The sequence below is a fragment of the Bos javanicus genome, chromosome 6, assembly GCF_032452875.1.
Source record: "Bos javanicus breed banteng chromosome 6, ARS-OSU_banteng_1.0, whole genome shotgun sequence".
Classification (NCBI taxonomy): domain Eukaryota; kingdom Metazoa; phylum Chordata; class Mammalia; order Artiodactyla; family Bovidae; genus Bos; species Bos javanicus.
The window spans coordinates 84,058,020-84,078,410 of record NC_083873.1 but is presented as its reverse complement, the minus strand read 5'-3'; the positions used below and the strand labels follow the sequence as shown (position 1 = coordinate 84,078,410).

Below are 20,391 nucleotides of genomic sequence, written 5' to 3'. Positions count from 1 at the left end.
CATTTTTCTAGATTCCACATATGTGCATTAATATATGATATTTGTTTTTCTCTTTCTGACTTGCTTCACTCTGTATAACAGGCTCTAGATTCATCCACTTTACTAAAACTGACTCAATTTCTTTCCTTTTAATATTCCATTGTATATATGTATCACATTTTCTCATCCATTCATCTGTTGATGAACATCTGGGGCTTCTTCCATGTCCTGACTATTGTAAATAGTGCTGCAATGAACATTGGGGTACATGTACCTTTTTAAATTTTGGTTTCCTCAGGGTGTATGCCTAGTAGTGGGATTCCTGGATAATATGGCAGTTTTATTCCTGGTTTTCTTTTAAGGGATCTCCATACTATTCTCAATAGTGGCTATATAAATTTATATTCCCACCAACAGTGCAAGAGAGTTTCCTTTTATCCATACTCTCTCCAGCATTTTTTGTTTGTAGATACTTGATGATGGCCATTCCTACCAGTGTGAGGTGGTACCTCATTGTAGTTTTGACTTGCATTTCTCTTATAATTACTGATGTTATACATCTTTTCATCTGTTTATTAGCTACCTGGATGAGTTCTTTGGAGAAATGTCTGTTTAGGTCTTCTTCTCATTTTTTGATTGGGCTGCCTTTTTTTTTTCTTTCTGATATTGAGTTGTATCTACTGCTTGTATGTTTTGTCAATTGCTTCATTTGCAATTATTTTCTCCCATTCTAAGGGCTGTATTTTCATCTTATTTATGATTTTCTTTACTGTGCAAAAGGTTTTAAGTTTAATTTGTCCTGTTTGTTTATTTTTGTTTTTATTTCCATTCCTCTAGGAGGTGGGTCATAGAAGATCTTGCCCTGATTTATGTCAAAGGGTGTTCTGCCTATATTTTCCTCTAAGAGTTTTATAGTTTCTGGTCTTCTATTTAGGTCTTTAATCCATTTCAAGTTTATCTTTGTGTATGGTGTTAGGAAGTGTTCTAATTTCATTCTTTTATACATGGTTGTCCAGTTTTCCCAGCACCACTTATTGAAAAAACTATCTTTTCTCCATTGTGTTGTTATTTTTAAAATAAGGAATTAATAAAAAGTTTAAGGTCATTGAAAAGTATACATATTAAAACCTTTTATTTTTAATCAAGAGATACCAGTGAGATTATTATACAACTTTGTTGCTAAAAGTTTCTTTTTAAAATATTAAAATGTTATCGATAAATTACCTTCTTATTACATGAGCCTTTGTACTTCACCACCCAAACATTATTGCCAATATGTTTGACAAAATATAGAGGGGAGATGCCCTCCCTTCACCACAACATCAGTAGAGCTTTAATTAAAACATACAGGGATTGAGGTGCTGGGGGAGGGTAAACAAAACCTGGTGTTCCTATCAAAATCTAAGTATCTTATTGTGAATTAGCAGTAGAAACTCTTTTCACAGAATTATATCACACATGAACTTGGAATAGAACTGTACTACAATTTTTTTTTTTTACCTTACTGTTTTTCTTTCCATTATCACAGACCACTTGAATGTTCACAAGCTAATTACCCACAAGTTGAATATCAAAGAAGACAGCAATGCTGGGGCCCTATAAGTCTATCTCTTTTCACACTGGCAATCATAGCGATCATAGGAATTGCCATTGGTATTGTTACTCATTTTGTTGTTGAGGGTAAGTATACAGGTCACATTTCTATTGCCTCAGTGCTCCATGACTTAATATCTTGAAATTCTCAGTCATATAAAAATTCCATTTGCATGCTATTAGCATTTTAATTATTAATCTTTTACTGATGTTAAATTATAGTTTGCCCCAATATTGAGTCCTATGTTTCATATTTCCATCCAGTGATGCTTGCAATATATTTACATTATTACAAAGACAATTGAAAACAAATACATATTTTTTTAAAAAAGAATGAAAACATTATCTTTAGAATAAAAACAAATCATATCATGTGTTGAGTGTAATGTATATATTTTTCAAAATCAATATGTCAATGAGGTGCTCTAAGAAAAACTAATAATATGAGAAAATTACATGAAAAATATCTTTAAAGGGCTAAAGATTAAACATTATTTTTGAAAGAAAAAAGACATTGTTTTATGACTGAAGGAAGAAGAAAAAACTCAGAATTATTCTACCTTAGGTGAAAAAATAGAGAGTCAGTACCACATTTAAACCAAATGAAAATCAACCAAAGTCATTTACCTTTGTCTTTGGTATGTGTATTTATAATCACATATGACTGAGACTTTGTCAAAAATTTTACAGAATTGTATGACCCATAACAATAAAACCACATTTGAAAGAATTCCCAAGTGGGGATGAATTATTGTCCAATGTGCTCAGTTTACTAGCTTACCTACTTTATTGGGGGATTGATCATATTCATTTCTTAAACTCATATAATAAAAAATAACCTACATTAACCTCTATGTCTTTCTTGTTAATATCTTTTGTGTTTAGAATGCAGTTCATCTTCAATATTTCATGTGTTCAAGAAATAAAAAAGTAAAGGAATAATATAAATAATGGGGAAAAGGTATTTTAAAAATATCATAGAAGTTGTGTTAGGCTGAATAATGTCCCCACACCCCAATACATCTGTGTCTTAACCTTTGTAACTAATGAGTGTTACCTCATATGGCAAAAGGGACTTTCCAGATGTGATTGCTTCAAGGATTTTGAAGAGCCGTTATTCTGGATTTTCTGGATGGGCCCTAAATGTAATCCCAGTATCCTTATAAAGGACAGGCAAAAAGCCCAAAGAAGGAAGAAGGCTATATGACAATAGAAGCAGGGAAGAGGAAAACAATGTGATGTATAACCACAGGCTAAGGAACGAGGATCCCTCTAGGAGCCAAAAAAGGCAAGGAAAAAGATTCACCCCTTAGATCCTCCAGAAAAACAAACAGACACACAAACAGGTCTTAATTTGAGCCCTGTAAAACTCATTTCAGACTTTTGACCTAAATTGGTGGTCACTGGTCACAGCAGCAATAGGAAATTAATACAGTGGTAAGTTCTTGGACTGCAAGGACATCCAACCAGTCAGTCCTAAAGGAAATCAACCCTGACTATTCATTGGAAGAACTGATGCTGAAGCTGAAGCTCCTACAATTCAGTGGAGTGGTCTATAAAAAGGTGAAAGGGATAATGTAAGAAAAATTTTAAGAAGACTGTGTGGTGAATGCAGACAAATATAAGCAGTCTGCTATAGTTTCAACAGAAATTATTAAGGGAATGTGGCAAAAAATATGCTCAAGAGGTAAGCAGGACCTAGGTCAAGGAAAACCTTTGTAGATCATAGTAAAGTGCTGTGACTCCTTCCCCATTGGCAATGGAGAAAAATGAAGGTGTTTTAACTGGAGAAGTGATATTGTCAAATTTGCAATTTAAAAAGATTTTTCTGCTGCTATGTGGGGAATAGAACTGAGGAAAACAGAACATGAGGCAGGGTACTAGTTAGAAATTTGTTACATTTTCCAGACAATAAATGATGAGGAAATGAACTACAGCACTAATGACAATAGAGTTTGTGAAAAGATCATGAAGTTTTAAAATTCAGGAGATAAAATTTTCAGAATCTGTTGATTAATAGGAAGAGATCAAAGTTTACTTTAAAAATTCCAGTCTGGGTCATGAAGTAGATTGTAATGACAGAATTTAAGATAGAGAATCTAGACAGAGTACTTTTTTTAATAGAAAGGTCATTTTGTTTTGGATAGACATTAGCTGGGTGGTTGATGAGGATCTGAATTAAGGATATAACTCTTCTGGATAGGATAAGGGATTCAAAAGATATTAATAAGTTGCATTCATAGATCTTAAGACTGAAAAATGGGATATTACAAATGAGAATTAAGCCATATTTTGGGTGAATGTATAGACGAGTAAGTTGTTAAGAAGATAGAAAACAGAGAATATGAAGCAAGGTTTGAATCTAAAAAGAGGTAAATGACCCTGGTTAAGGATAGAAGTGGGCTTCCCTGGTGGCTCAGTGGTAAAAAATCTGCCTGCCAATGCAGGAGACATGGGTTAAATCCCTGGGTCAGGAAGATCCCTTGAAGAAGGAAATGGTAACCCACTCCAGTGTTCTTGCCTGGATAACCCCATGGACAGAGGAGCCTGGAGGGCTGCAGTCTGCTGAGCTGCAAAAGAGTCGGACATGACTTGGCAACTACACAGCAACAACAAAGGACAGAACTAGAGAGTTCTCCAAAGTAAGAGCAAGGGGGAAAACCAGAAGATGGCTTCATAAAGCCAAAGACAAACTTTCAAGGAATATGATTAAGTCTGCTAAGAAATCAAGATGATTTTTGAAAAAGACCAAAAGAAACATGATGTTAGATATAACAACTGTTTTGCCCTTGACAACAAAAGCTACAGTGGTTTGTTAGGAGTCCATTACAGAGAATTGATGCCTGCATGGGCAAAAAGAAAATGCAAATTTAAAATACTGGTTTGTATTTAAGTAAACTTGTCAGTAGCATAGAAAAAAGTGATCGCCCATTCGATATAGCTTCATAATGCAGTTAGTTATAATATACCTATATTACAATTCTTTAAGGAAAATGGTAATTTTTATTATATGAATGTCAGCAATTGTTTTCAGTGTTTGAATTTTCATTGTTGTGTATGTTGTGCATCTAATTGTGTGAAAAATTTTATATGCATAGACACTATAAATGGGTGTTCTGAAAGTACACTCTATTTTAGCTGGATGCGATGATAAAAATTACACAATATTTTTAAAAATGACTATGACTAATTGTATAATGCTAAGAAGAAATAAGCTGTGTTGTTGTAAATCTATTTCATAGGGGAAGGGAACAAGCAATTGATCACATCTAAGCATGGATCTTTTGTTTATTTTTACCTTTCAGATGATAAGTCATTCTACTATCTTGCCTCTTTTAAAGCTACAAATATAAAATATAGAGAATGTTATGGAATAAGAACCTCAAAACAATTTATAGAAAGGAGTCATCAGATTGAGAGAATGGTAAGCCCAATAGAAATTTTGAAAGTTTATGAATGTTTCTCTGCCTGACATTGAATGTGATTGTTATAGGAACATAATTGCTCCATGGCTCAGTTTCTTCTTCTATAAAATGAGGATAATATACTAGGTCATATGGTTGTGAAGATTAAATAACTTAATGTATGTAAAATATTTAGAGTAATGTCATATGCCATTAAACGTATGTAGATTAGAGTAGGCAATTATTTAACATCTGAGGAAATTGTTGGTTGAAACAGGTATTCTCAGTTTAAGTTATGTTTGAATTTAAATTTCTATGTTTAAAAAAAAGATCAGTTTTTAAACTGTTAATTTTCTTTCTTGGTTCATTTTCCTTAAACTTTTCCTTCAACATAAGAATATAGGATTGTGATGCTTTGCCTCATCATTTTGTGATTTTGCTTTTGAAACACATAAAGGGTCACATACAAGACTGTGTGCCTATGATTCTTATGAACCTCAAATTTAGTTGTGTCCCTCAATTATTTTGGCTTTCCTTGAAAACCTAGGCAATTATCAAGGCATTTCTAATTTTTTAAAGTATATCAGGCAAGCAAAATCCTTGCCTGTTATAGCAGAAAGTCAAATAAAAGAGTCTATTTTTGTTTAATAAAAAACATGTCTTTGGAGACTATAGATTTCTTTAGCAAAACCCACAGCGTTAGACTAGAGTATAATTTAAAGTCATGAGAGTTATTCTAAGGAAGTAAGGGGTCTATAGAAAGGGGACTTAATTAGTATAGTTTTTATGGTTAGCTATAGACACTATCTTTCTTTTTTATTTCCTTATTTATTTAAATTAGAAGATAATTACATTACAATATTGTGATGGCTTCTGCCATACATCAACATGAATCTGCCATTGGCATACATGTGACCCTCCATCCTGAATCCCCCTCAAAACTCCCCACCTACCCCATCCTTCTGGCAGATGAATGGATAAGGAACTTGTAGTACATATACACCATGGAATATTACCCAGCTATAAAAAGGAGCACATTTGAGTCAGTTCTAATGTAGTGGATGAACCTAAAGCCTATTATACTTAGTGAAGTAAGTCAGAAATAGAAAGATAAATATCATATATTAACTCATATATATGGAATCTAGAAAGATAGTACCAGTGATCCTATGTGCAGGGCAGCAAAGGAGACACAGACATAAAGAACAGACTTTTGGACACACTGGGAGAAGGACAGGGTGGGATGACTTGAGAGAATAGCATTGAAACATATACATTACCATATGTCAAACAGACTCTCTTAATTAAAGGAGGAGGACTTTAGCACTCCCACTCTTAATTGTACTCTCCTTTCTCTTAATTGTTAACAACATAGGAAAGTATTTGCATTTTATTTGGCTATTTATTCTTATATAGCTCAATTATATGTAGTTCCATTCTAAATGTTGTAAACAAACACTGGTTTATTTTTCGTACCTATTTAAATAGAGTTTTGCATTTAAATAGGACAGTGTTTTTACAGTTTTGTTGCCACAGTTCTTTTTTAATTTTATTGGTAGGTGGCTTTATTTAGATTTTTTATTTTTAATTGAAATATAATTGATATATAACATTATATTAGTTTCAGATGTACAACATCATTGTTGATATTTGTATAAATTGAGAAGGACCGCCACCATAAGTATAGTTAACTTGCAACACTACAGGTAGTAGTAATTTTTCTTCTTATGATGAGAACTTTTAAGATTTACTCTCTTAGCAACTTTCAAATATACAATGAAGTCTTAGTAGATATAGTCACCATGTTATACATTATATCCCAAATAACTTATTTATTTTATAACTGGAAGTTTGAACCTTTTGACCACCTCAGCCCATTTTACCTAACTCTCATCTCTCACTCCTGGAAACCACCAATCTGTTCTCTAGATATGAATTTGTGTTTTTTGCTTGTTTGTTTAGATTCTATATCAGTGAGATCATATGGTATTTATCTTTCTCTGTCTGACCTACTTCATTTAGCATAAAGCCTTCAAGGTCCATCAGTAAATTATCAAAAATGGCAAGATTTCATTCTTGTTTATGTCTGAATAATATACCATTGCATATATGCCACTTCTTCTTTATTCATTTATTCATCAATGAACACCTAGTTTGCTTCCCTGTCTCAGCTATTGCATGACTAATAGCAGTGGTAGTATGGTTGATTTAGGGGTTTAATTTTGTTCTTTCCCCCTGTGTGAACAAACAATTGTTTTAGCACCACTAATTGAATAGTCTGTCCTTTCCTGGTTGATCTGCCATGTCATTTCCACCACAATTCAAGTTTCCATATATGATATGGAATGTTGCTGGGATCTCTAATCTGTTCCATCCATCAGCTTGTTTTTCACTGGGTCAGTACCATGATACTTTAACCTCTACAGTTTGACAATGTGTTGATACATGTTGTATTAATTTCCTAGGACTGCTGTAGCAAATTACAAAAAACTAATGACTTGAAACAACAGAAATTTATTCCCTCACAGTTATGGAGACCAGAAATCTTAAAATCCAGATGTCAGCAGCCTTGGAAGTCTCTAGAGAAGAGTTCCTCTTTGCCTCTTCCAACTTCTGGTAGCTTCAGGCATTCCTTGTCATGTGACTACATGACCTTGATCTCTGTCTCCATTTTCACCTGGCCTTCTCTGGGTTTCTTTGTTTCTCTACTCTGAAAAGAATACTTATCATTGGATTCAAAGTGTTCCTGGATGATGTCTACACAATGGTCTCATCTTGATATCCTTAATTACATCTGCAAAGACTCTTTGCCAAGTCAGGGCACATTTACATGTTCCCAGAGTCAAATATATCTTTAGGGGGCCAACATTCAACCCATATACCTGGATTTATCATCATCTCCTTCAGGTATACTGTAGTTTTTCTTGTCCTTTTTATTTCATATACCTGTAAACACACACACACACACACACACACACACACTCACATCCCCTCATATTGGGGTTTTGATTAGTGTGCTCCAAATCTAGAAATCTAGAGAAATAATTGACACCATTTATTTATACTTATTTGCTGTATTTCAATAGAGCTTTAAAATAATTTTCTTAAGTGTCTGGTATATCTCAGTTAAATTTAATCCTAAATGACTGTTTTGTTGTTGTTTGGTTTTATGTGTATATGGGGTTTATTTGTTTTTGGTCACTGTTAATGGATATCTTTTCAAAGTGCATTCTTTAAAACTGGTTTTTACCAGTGTATACAAATGTGACAAGCTTTTATAACCTCTTTTAACTCTGTCTTCTTTTTCGCATGTATTATTTCCAAGTGCTGAGTCTCTCCTGGGGCTTTTAGAGCAGAGAGACTCCCTTTGTGGTTGAGTTGCCTTGATCCACAGTCTGGTCCAGTGATTTCCAATTATGGGCACTTATGTTTCCCTAAGATATTTTGCAATCTTGGAGACATTTTTTTTGTTGTCACACTGGGAGGAGGAAAGCTGCTGGCATCTAGTACCCAGAGGTTCTGACTATTTCTCCAACTCTTACATTCTCCTCCTTGCTCACTATTCTCTGACCATAATGGTCTTCTTTGAGATTCAGTTCAGTTCAATCACTCAGTCATGTCCGGCTCTTTGTGACCCCATGGACTGCAGTATGCCAGGATTCCCTGTTCATCACCAACTCCCAGAGCTTACTCAAACTCATGTCCATTGAGTCAGTGATGTCATCCAACTATCTCATCCTCTGTCATGCCCTTCCTCCTGCCTTCAGTCATTCCCAGCATCAAGGTCTTTTCGAATGAGTCAGTTCTTCATATCAGATGGCCAAAGTATTGGAGTTTCAGCTTCAACATCAGTCCTTCCAATGAATATTCAGGACTGATTTCCTCTAGGATAGACTAGTTGAATCTCCTTGTTGGATTCTCAAAAGTCTTCTCCAACACCACAGTTCAAAAGCATCAATTCTTTGAGATTACCTACACATTTTTTTCCTTCTATCTGGAACTGCCCCCTGATTCTACTCTTTCTGTTGCTTACTTCTTCTGATCCTTCTGATCCTTCATGTATCCTTCATGTATCATGTTACCTTTCTGGAAGTAATTATAGACCCTCAGCCATTATCCTGTATTACCTTACTGTTTTAGTTACCTTTTGGTGGGGGCCACTCCACAGCTTGTGGCATTTTAATTCTCTGATGAAGATTGAACATAAGCCCTTAGCAGTGAGAGTATGGAGTTCTAACCTCTGGACCACCAGCAAATTCCTGCCTTTGTATTTAACTATTTATTTATTACTGGCTATCTCTCTATTCTATGAGCCCAGGGACCACAGCTTTTTATTCCTACTCTTTATCCAGTATTGTCACAGTACCTGAAATATAGGATACTCTAGCCAATTGTTCTGAATGAACAAATTAATGAGAAAAAAAAAAAAAAGGAAACAATGGGATATAAGGAAAGAGTCTTGAAGCACTGCAAAAGTCAGCATTTTTTTTTCTTCGTGACACTGATTAAGATTAACCATAGCTGGAGAATCAATGAATTTATGAAAATGTTATTGTGTACCTCCTTTGTGTGAGCTAATGAAAAATGCCAAGGTCTACATAGTACAGTTACTTCCTTATTTGGAGTGTATAATATTGTTTGTATGTGGAAGTTTAGACATGGATAATAATAGAAAAAGAAAATTTATGTAGGAAATGATATGACATATAAGAGTTTACAAGATTGAAATGATAATACTAGAGCTGCCACATTGCAAAATATAATAGTCAAATATGTGACTCAAACAATCAGTATTTTAGGGGTTCAGAGGAAGTAAACATCTCTTTGAGCTAGCAGAAAGCTTCCTTGGAGAGGAAAGCAGTCTAGTGTGGTTTGGGAGGGGAGTGTTTTTTTGTTTGGTTGGGGTGTGTGTGTGTGTGTGTGTGTGTGTGTGTTTGTCCTCTGCTGGTAGCTTTTCCCCTGAAAGAAGCAGGGTATCTGCAGAACTTGTCTGATTACCTTCATGGGTGGACCCAGAAAGGGATTTCCTAGTTCTCACCAGTAACTACTAATCTTCCATAAAGACCTAATCTGCATGTAGTTCCCAGCCAGAGGGAAGACACAAGCTCTGGGTGTACTTTTAGTCAGAGCCACACGTATTTTTTCAATTATGCTATTTTAATTTTGATCCTGGAGTCACATCAAGGACAACAGTTTGTGTCTGATTTTAAGGAAAATGTTTTATTTTCATTTTACCAGATTAAGGGCAGGAGGAGAAGGGGGCAACAGAGGATGAGATGGTGAGATAACATCATCAACTCAATGGACATGAATTTGAGCAATCTGCTGAAGACAGTGAAGGAGAGGGAAGCCTGGGCTACTGTACTCCATGGGCTAGCAAAGAGTTGGATATGACTTAGTGACTGAACCACAACAAATGGGCTTAGTCATTATCTTGTTTAAAATGAAGTACCCTCTAGTAATCTGTTCCTAGGTTTCAGTTCAGTCCCTCAGTAGTGTCCACTCTGCGACCAAATGGACTGCAGCTCAACAAGCCTCCCTGTCCATTGCCAACGCCCAGAGTTTACCCAAACTCATGCCCATTGAGTCGGTGATGCCATCCAACCATCTCATCCTCTGTCACACCCTTCTCCGTCCTGCCTTCAATCTTTTCAAGGATCAGGGTCTTTTCCAATGAGTCAGCTCTTCGTATCAGGTGGCCAAAGTATTTGAGTTTCAGTTTCAACATCAGTCCTTCCAATGAACACTCAGAACTGACCTCTTTTAGGATGGACTGGTTGGATCTCCTTGCAGTCCAAGGGACTCTCAAGAGTCTTCTCCAACACCACATTTCAAAAGCATCAATTCTTTGGTGCTCAGCTTTCTTTATAGTCCAACTCTCACATCCATACATGACTACAGGAAAAACTGTAGCCTTGATTAGATGGACCTTTGTTGGCAAAGTAATGTCTCTGCTTTTTAATATGCAGTCTAGGTTGGTCATAACTTTACTTCCAAGGAGTAAAGTAAAGTAAAGTGAAGTCACTAAGTGATGTCCAACTCTGCGACCCCGTGGACTGTAGCCCATCAGGCTCCTCTGTCCATGGGATTCTCCAGGCAAAAGTACTGGAGTGGGTTGCCATTTCCTTCTCCAGGGGATCTTCCCAACCCAGGGATCAAACCCAGGTCTCCTGCATTGCAGGCAGATGCTTTAACCTCCAAGGAATAAGCATCTTTTAATTCCATGGTTTCAATCATTATCTGCAGTGATTTTGGAGCCCCCCCCAAACAAAGTCAGACACTGTTTCCACTGTTTCCCCATCTATTTCCCATGAAGTGATGGGACCAGATGCCATGATCTTAGTTTTCTAAATGTTGAGCTTTAAGCCAACTTTTGCACTCTCCTCTTTCACTTTCATCAAGAGGCTCTTTAGTTCTTCTTCACTTTCTGCCATAAGGGTGGTGTCATCTGCATATCTGAGATTATTGATATTTTTCCCAGCAATCTTGCTTCCAGCTTGTGCTTCCTCCAGCTCAGCATTTCTCATGATGTATTCTGCATATAAGTTAAATAAGCAGGGTGACAATATACAGCCTTGATGTACTCCTTTTCCTATTTGGAACCAGTCTGTTGTTCCATGTCCAGTTCTAACTGTTGCTTCCTGACCTGCATACAGATTTCTCAAGAGGCAGGCCATGTGGTAGGGTATGCCCATCTCTTTCAGAACTTTCCACAGTTTATTGTGATCCACACAGTCAAAGGCTTTGGTATAGTCAATAAAGCAGAAATAGATGTTTTTCTGGAACTCCTTTGCTTTTTTGATGATCCAGCGGATGTTGGCAATTTGATCTCTGGTTCCTTTGCCTTTTCTGAAACTAGCCTGAACATCTGGAAGTTCACGGTTTACATATTGTTGAAGCTTGGCTTGGAGAATTTTGAGCATTACTTAATTAGTGTGTGAGATGAGTGCAGTTGTGTAGTAGTTTGAACGTTCTTTGGCATTGCCTTTCATTGGGATTGGAATGCACACTGACCTTTCCAGTCTTGTGACCACTGCTGAGTTTTCCAAATTTGCTGGCATATTGAGTACAGCACTTTCAGTGCATCATCTTTTAGGATTTGAACTAGCTCAACAAGAATTCCATTGCCTCCACTAGCTTTTTTCATAGTGATGTCTCCTAAGGCCCATTTAACTTCACATCCCAGGATGTCTGGCTCTAGGTGAGTGATCAGACCATTGTGATTATCTGGGTCATGAATATCTTTTTTGCACAGTTCTTCTGTGTATTCTTGCCACCTCTTCTTAATATCTTCTGCTTCTGTTAGGTCCATACCATTTCTATCCTTTATTGTGCCCATCTTTGCATGAAATGTTCCCTTGGTATCTCTAATTTTCTTGAAGAGATCTCTAGTCTTTCCCATTCTATTGCTTTCCTCTATTTCTTTGTACTGATCACTGAGGAAGGCTTTCTTATCTCTCCTTGCTATTCTTTGGAACTCTGAATTCAAATGGGTATATCTTTCCTTTTCTCCTTTGTTTTTTGCTTCTCTTCTTTTCACAGCTTTTTGTAAGGCCTCTTCAGAGAGCCATTTTGCTTTTTCCATTTCTTTTTCTTAGGGACGGTCTTGATCCCTGTCTCCTGTACAATGTCACGAACCTCTGTCCATAGTTCACTAGGTACTCTGTCAATCAGATCTAGTCCCTTAAATCTATTTCCCATTTCCATTGTATAACTGTAAAGGATTTGATTTAGGTCATACATGAATGGTCTAGTGGTTTTCCCTACTTTCTTCAATTAAAGTCTAAATTTGGAAATAAGGAGTTCATGATCTGAGCCAAAGTCATCTCCTGGTCTTGTTTTTGCTGACTGTATAGAGCTTTTACATCTTTGACTGCAAAGAACATAATCAGTTTGATTTCAGTATTGACCATCTGGTGATGTCCATGTGTAGGGTCTTCTCTTGTGTTATTGGAAGAGGGTGTTTGCTATGACCAGTGTGTTCTCTTGGCAAAACTCTGTTAGTCTTTGATCTGCTTCATTTTGTGCTCCAAGGCCAAATTTGTCTGTTACTCCAGGTGTTTCTTGACTTCCCACTTTTGCATTCCAGTCCCCTATAATGAAAATGATATCTTTTTTGGGTGTTAGTTCTAAAAGGTCTTGTAGGTCTTCATAGAACTGTTCAACTTCAGCTTCTGCAGCATTATTGGTCTGGGCATAGACTTAGATTACCCTGATATTGTATGGTTTGCCTTGGAAATGAACAAAAATCATTCAGTTGTGGATGTGACTTGTGATGCATGTGAGGTGCGATGTTATAAAGAGCTATCTTGCATAGGAACCTGAAATGTTAGGTCCATGAATCAAAGCACATTGGAAGTGGTCAAACAGGAGATGGCCAGAGTGAACGTCGACATTTTAGGAATCAGGGAACTAAAATGGACTAGAATGGGTGAATTTAACTCAGATGACCATCATATATACTACTGTGGGCAAGAATCCCTTAGAAGAAATGGAGTAGCCATCACAGTCAACAAAAGAGTCTGAAATGCAGCACTTGGATGCAATCTCAAAGATGACAGAATGATCTCTGTTAGTTTCCAAGCCAAACCATTCTTAAGTTTAGACCATTTAAAAAAAGGATATAATTAATTTTTTGTAATTTGGACTAAATATAACATTTACTTATATATACTGAGCTTCCAGTAGATAAATATAAACATAGATTTAACTTCTCCAGAAATTGGTTACAACAATGATTAGGTGTTCAGAAAAAAGTGGTTCCCGTAGCCCTGTTAAACTAGAAGCAGAAAAAAAGCAAATTTCTAGGAGATTATCTTTTACTAGGTTTAGATTCAGGAAATAAAAGTTGCTTTGAGGACTTCTTTAAGGGCTTCCTGCCCCCAAACCTCTACCCCCACCAACCTGAAAATCTGTCATCAGGCATATAAGTAACTCAGGGTTGTCAGTGTTACTTAAAGCTTAAGAATACAAGATCTTGAGCCAGATATCCTGGGTTCACATGGCAGAACAACCACTTCTAATGCCAAGTTAGACAATTAAGTGTCTTGAGCTTCAGTTTTTTCACCTATAAAATGGGACTGATGAGAATAAAGAAAATACTCCCCTCAAGGCTGTATGAAGTTGACTAAGGAGTTGGTCCAATGCCTACCACGTAGTATGGACTTAATACATGTAAGCTATTATTAGTGGTTACACCAATAGTGTACTATACCAGAAGCTACTCATTTTTTAAATAGAGGTCAACTCCTCAAGGGACCATGGTCTTATTAATATAACAATTTAGTTCAAATAGATTCTTAGTAATTTCTTACACTCTGATATGACAGAATCCTCATCCTTTCCTACAGTGCCATTATGTACACAGTTCAGAATTTCAGAAGCCATTTATATTAAAGTGCTAAAGATCTTAAGGGTTTCCCAGATGACTCAGTGGTAAAGAATCTGCCTGCCAAAGCAGGATACAGGAGATGTGGGTTTGATCCCTGGGTCGAGAAGATCCTCTGAAGAAGGGAATGGCTACTTACTCCAGTATTCTTGCCTGGGGAAGTCCATGGACAGACGAGCAAAGGCTATGATCCATAAGATCACAAAAGAGTCAAACATGTGAGCATGCCTACACACATGCGGAGATCTTAACATCACATTTTCTCCTTGTTCCTTGAGAACTGAAAATGAAATGTGTTCTGAAAAGATTAGTGAATCATAAGTGACATAAATCAGAACTGTCCCAAACCCCTGGAATGACCACTTATGAAGGGGGTGGGGGTCACTACTGGGGTCTCCTGGCTTCTGCCTTGCTTTTAGATTCCCATAGAGTTCTACTTACCCTTGGCAACATGATTTTCAGATAAAGCAAAAACAACCATGTTATTATCTTATCTCCTTTATGGTATTCTGGATCTTTCATTCATTTTCTCATTTATTCATTCATTTATTGAATCCATCAAACATACATTGAGCATTTACTGTGGACCAGGCATTGTGTCAAACACTAAACATACAGTCCAGAGTGGGAAAGACAATTGTAAACCAGTGTGATAATTGCTACAATAGAATCATGTGCAAGATGCTGGGGTGGCTTCAGTTCAGTTCAGTTCAGTCACTCAGTCATGTCCAACTCTTTGCGACCCCATGGACTGCAGCAATGCCAGGCCTCCCTGTCCATCACCAACTCCCAGAGTTTACCCAAACTCATGCCCATTGAGTCGATGATGCCATCCAACCATCTCATCCTCTGTCATCCCCTTCTCCTCCTGCCCTCAATCTTTCCCAGCATCAGGGTCTTTTCCAATGAGTCAACTCTTTGCAAGAGGTGGCCAAAGTATTGGAGTTTCAGCTTCAACATCAGTCTTTCCAATGAACATTCAGGACTGATCTCTTTTAGGATGGACTGATTGGATCTCCTTGCAGTCCAAGGGACTCTCAAGAGCCTTCTCCAACACCACAGTTCAAAAGCATCAATTCTTCAGCACTCAGCTTTCCTTATAGTCCAACTTTCACATCCATACATGACTACTGGAAAAACTGTAGCCTTGACTAGATGGACCTTTGTTGGCAAAGTAATATCTCTGCTTTTTAATATGCAGTCGAGATTGCTCATAACTTTCCTTCCAAGGAGTAAGCGTCTTTTAATTTCATGGCTGCAGTCACCATCTGCAGTGATTTGGGAGCCAAAAAAATAAATAAATAAAGTCTACCACTGTTTCCACTGTTTCTCCATCTATTTGCCATGAAAAGGAGAATTTAATTTTGTTTGAGGAAGGCAAGTCAAAGACAAGTTAGTTGTCACTGGAGAACACCATAATTGTCATTGAAGAAACTTACCTGAAAAAAAAAAAGTATACTGAAGGAAGAGGGAAATGAATGTGCAAAAGTGTAAAGGTGTGAACCAGGCCATTGAGATTAGGAAAGAACAGGTAATAGAGAAGATAATAGGGGTAGGATTAAAAAAGGCCTGTGATATGCAGATAAGACCACTCTAATGGCAGCATGCAAAGAAGAACTAAAGAATTTCTTGATGAGGATAAAAGAGGGTAATTAGAAAGCTGGTTTAAAATTCAACATTCAAAAAAGTAAGATCATGGCATGCAGTCCCATAACTTTCTGGCAATCAGATGGAGAAAAAAATGAAAACAGTGACAGCCTTTATTTTCTTGGGCCCCAAAAAGCACTGTGGATGGTGACTGCATCCGTAAAACTAGAATTTGCTTGCTCCTTGGAAGAAAAGCTATAACAAACCTAGACACTGTATTGAAAAGCAGAGACATCACTTTGCTCACAAAAGTCCATATAATCAAAGCTATGGTTTTTCCAGTGGTTATATACAGATGTGAGAGTTGGACCATAAAGATGGCTGAGGGCCAAAGAATTGATACTTTTGAAATGTAGTGCTGGAGAAGACTCTTGAGAGTCCCTTGGACTGCAAGGAGATCAAACCAGTCCATCCTAAAGAAAATTAACCTTGAATATTAATTGGAAGGACTGATGCTGAAGCTGAAGCTCCAATACTTTGGCCACCTGATGTGAAGAACTGATTCATTACAGAAGACCCTGATACTAAGAAAGATTGAAGGCAGAAGGTGAAGGGGACGACAGAGGATGAGATGGTTGGGTGGTATCACCGACTCAATGGACGTGAGTCTGAGTAAACTCTGGGAGATAATGAAGAACAGAGAAGCCTGGCATGCTGCAGTCCATGGGTTCTCAAAGAGTCAGATACAATTGAGTGACTAAACAGCAATAACAACAAGACCCATGAAGGGTTAAGATTGTGGAGCTTATACTAAGAGACACTGGGTTTCAAGCAGGAGTATAATATACTCAGACTTGTGCTTTAGGGATATCATCCTGGCTGCTGGCATGTTGGGTAACAAGTAGGGGAGGAAAGACAGAGTTGAACCACGTAAATGTGCCAGTGAGAGGACCACTGCAAAAACCTGAACACAAGTTTCGAAGGAGCTGATTTTAGACCACAGCAGTGGGATGGAAGGAAGAGAGGGAGATTGAATATTTAACAAGGTAAAATCTACTGAGCACTGTTATTAATTTAGAGGAATCAAGGAAAAGGAAGAATCTATTGGGCAAGGGAACCAATATTCCCTCTTCCCAAGGGGGGCATGATTTACCATGGAACTGGGCCCTACATAAACTTCCATGGACCTGCAATTTCTGAATTTTGACTTTCACTCTGGTGTTTTGTTTTTTTTTTAATCTTTTCAGGCAGTGCCTCAATACTGGAAGGCAGGGTACCTTGGGAATCAGGTACCTTTAGGAGATAATTTCATGGAATATCCAAAATCCTTCAGTGGTTCAGACTAGAAAAGCCAAGTAATAAAATGCTGACAGTATGAAATGTGATGAAATATAGACCTGCCAAAGAGATGATTGTGTGTGAGGGTATCAGAGTCACAAGACAGGTGTTGATACATATTATGTCAAATGCTCTCATAAGGGATATTCATGTGAGAAATGAGCAAATTGATATCAATAGTAGACTAGAATGCCATATTGGAGAATGAGACAAATATATGGTAGGTTTTCTTAAAAGTGAGGATTGCTGCCTTGAAAAATAGCACCAATAGTTTATTTGACAATCAAAATGAACATTATGAATAGTGTTTAGTATATCAGGCAATGTGTGACATGTGGTATACATTGTTTCTTTTAATCCTCAACACAACTCTACAATGTACACAACTCTGTTACATCATTTTAGAGCAGAATCAAACTATTATGATAAGATTGTTCAGTTTTACAAGGATTAGAACTTGGTTGAAGTCTTACCACTGCAGATAGCCAGTTCACAAGTCTGGGAATAAACTGGCATCCTTACCTTTTCCATAAGTCTCTAGATAAGATGAGGAGTAACACTTTCTTAGGATTAACACTTTAAATTTTTTTCTATTCAGATGTCTAGGATATTTCAACATTCTGGAGAGGGTCGGTTTATCAAATCTCATGTTATCAAATTAAGGTATGTAAACTTGGCTTGGGGCGTCCCAGGTGGCGGCAGTGGTAAAAAATCTGCCTGCCAATGAAAGAGATGCAGGAGACATGATTTTGATTCCTGGGTTGGAGGGCATGGCAACTCACTCTGGTATTCTTGCCTGGAGAATCCCATGGACAGAGAAGCCTGGTGGGCTGTAGTCCTAGAGTCTCAAAGAGTTGGACACCACTGAAGTGACTTAGCCCATAAAGGCCAGCCCCTTTTGATTATCCTCACTTTCAGTTCAGTTCAGTCGCTCAGTCGTGTCCGACTCTTCGCGACCCCATGAATCACAGCACGCCAGGCCTCCCTGTCCATCACCAACTCCCAGAGTTCACTCAGACTCACGTCCATCGAGTCAGTGATGCCATCCAGCCATCTCATCCTCTGTCGTCCCCTTCTCCTCCTACCCCCAATCCCTCCCAGCATCAGAGTCTTTTACAATGAGTCAACTCTTCGCATGAGATGGCCAAAGTACTGGAGTTTCAGCTTCAGCATCATTCCCTCCAAAGAAATCCCAGGGCTGATCTCCTTCAGAATGGACTGGTTGGATATCCTTGCAGTCCAAGGGACTCTCAAGAGTCTTCTCCAACACCACAGTTCCGCCTACCCAAAAATCAGACTATGATTTTCTCTTCAATAAGGTTTTTCCTCGAATGCTCCTGCATTATTTTATTTTGGATGCCTTTTCACTCTGTTCTGATAAAAGGCAACATATATAAATTAAGATATGCATTATCAGAGACTAAAATAAGTTACTGGAATTTATCCTGAATATATTTTAATAGAAAGTCCAAAAGGGTTGGCATTTACTGGAATAATATATCTTGTTTTTTATCAATTTTGATAAAAATTGATGAAATTTTAAAATTTTTATTGTGGATATCAATCAGTTTACACACATACATATTTATACACATGAGCTTCAGAGGTGATGCAGTGATAAAGAATCCACCTGCAAGACAGGACACTCAGATTTGATCCCTGAGTCAGAAGATCCCTTGAAGAAGGAAATGGTAAACTACTCCAGTATTCTTGCCTGGAAAATCCCATGAACAGAGGAACCTGGCAGGCTACAGACCATGGGATTGCAAAGGGTCAGACACAACTTAGTAGCTAAACAACATATATATCTATATATATAGATATATATACACATGTGATAACATGCATATACATATATATGTAAATACACATATATATTTGTAGTACTTATTTACTTCATTTCTTGATGGTAAATATACATATGGTCAAGAGCCCATGTCTTTTCTATCCCTTTTCCCCTTTCTACTCTTTCTTCCTTCATTTTTTGTATATGTCCAACTAAATTTGTTCTCAAAATATAACTAGAGGGTTTCTAGACCTCTACACATTATTGTAAATTTTTATACTTGAACTTATCAAATGATCTCCTTTTATAATTGCTTTCTTTAATCATCCATGTTTCAAACTCATATTAACTGACTACCAAGCCCCAAAATACCAATGGCTCAACACAATAAAGATCTATTTAATTTCCATGGTACAGTCCAAACAGACGTGGCATAAGTGGATGTAGGAATGATTGGGATTGTAGAATGGACTTGCCCACTGAATCTTTGGGTGGCAAATAAGGGAAGAGTGAAAGCATGGAGGATGGTACAGGAAGTCTTCCAGGGCCAGGTCTGGGAGCAGGTACATCATTTCTTCCCACATTTCACTGTCCAGGATTCACTAGAGAGTTTCAATAAACTGCAAGGAAGGCGAGGAAATGAAATTTAGCTCTTGCTTAGAAGGCAAAGCTTAGAAGAAGGGTTTGGTGAATACAAAGCATTTTCTTTGCCACACCACAACTGAGGAATAATGACCTTGGTTACAACTTGGTTCAGAATCCCTTAAAAAGCAAATCACTTAAGTGCACGTGTAAAGCATGATTTCGCGAACCTCTCCTCCTCCCACAACCTCCTCTTTTTGAAGTTCAAAAAGGTTATGAAACTAAAATTATCTCACAGCTAGATGGTGAGCTAAGTTAGAGGCAAGAATAATGTTTTTTCCAGCTATTTATCTTAGCCGGTATTCCTAGAGATCATTTAAAAATCTGATACGCACACATGCCACTCACTATGTTTCTTTAAATCTAGTGTGAATCATAACGTGTAAAAATAGTTCCTGGTTAGAGAACTGACTTTATTATGATTACCTCTATCTGCTTTTTCCTCTTTAGTCCAGATCAAAATGGTATGAACATTCATATGGTGCTTGTGTTTCGATTCCCATCTACTGATAGTGCTGAGCAAGTCAGGAAAAAAATTGAAAGGATTCTATATCAAAGTCTGAAGAGAGAACCGATGCCTTTGACTATATACAAACCATCATTTACACTCACACGTAAGTCCTTTTACCATCTTTGTGGTTCCCTCCCTTCACAATCCTCTTTGTATTTTTCAT

The 20,391-nt window shown here is 37.3% G+C and overlaps 1 protein-coding gene across 1 annotated transcript in view; it reads left to right on the top strand.

The window, feature by feature from the left end:
* LOC133249164 (transmembrane protease serine 11F-like) overlaps positions 1-20,391 on the top strand; it is a 138,663-nt gene that overhangs the window by 98,029 nt on the left and 20,243 nt on the right. Inside the window, exons 2-5 of the mRNA XM_061419232.1 lie at positions 1,508-1,659; positions 4,878-4,996; positions 17,888-17,952; positions 20,168-20,331. Of these exons, the coding sequence (XP_061275216.1) occupies positions 1,508-1,659; positions 4,878-4,996; positions 17,888-17,952; positions 20,168-20,331 (500 nt within the window). The remainder of the gene's footprint in view (positions 1-1,507; positions 1,660-4,877; positions 4,997-17,887; positions 17,953-20,167; positions 20,332-20,391) is intronic.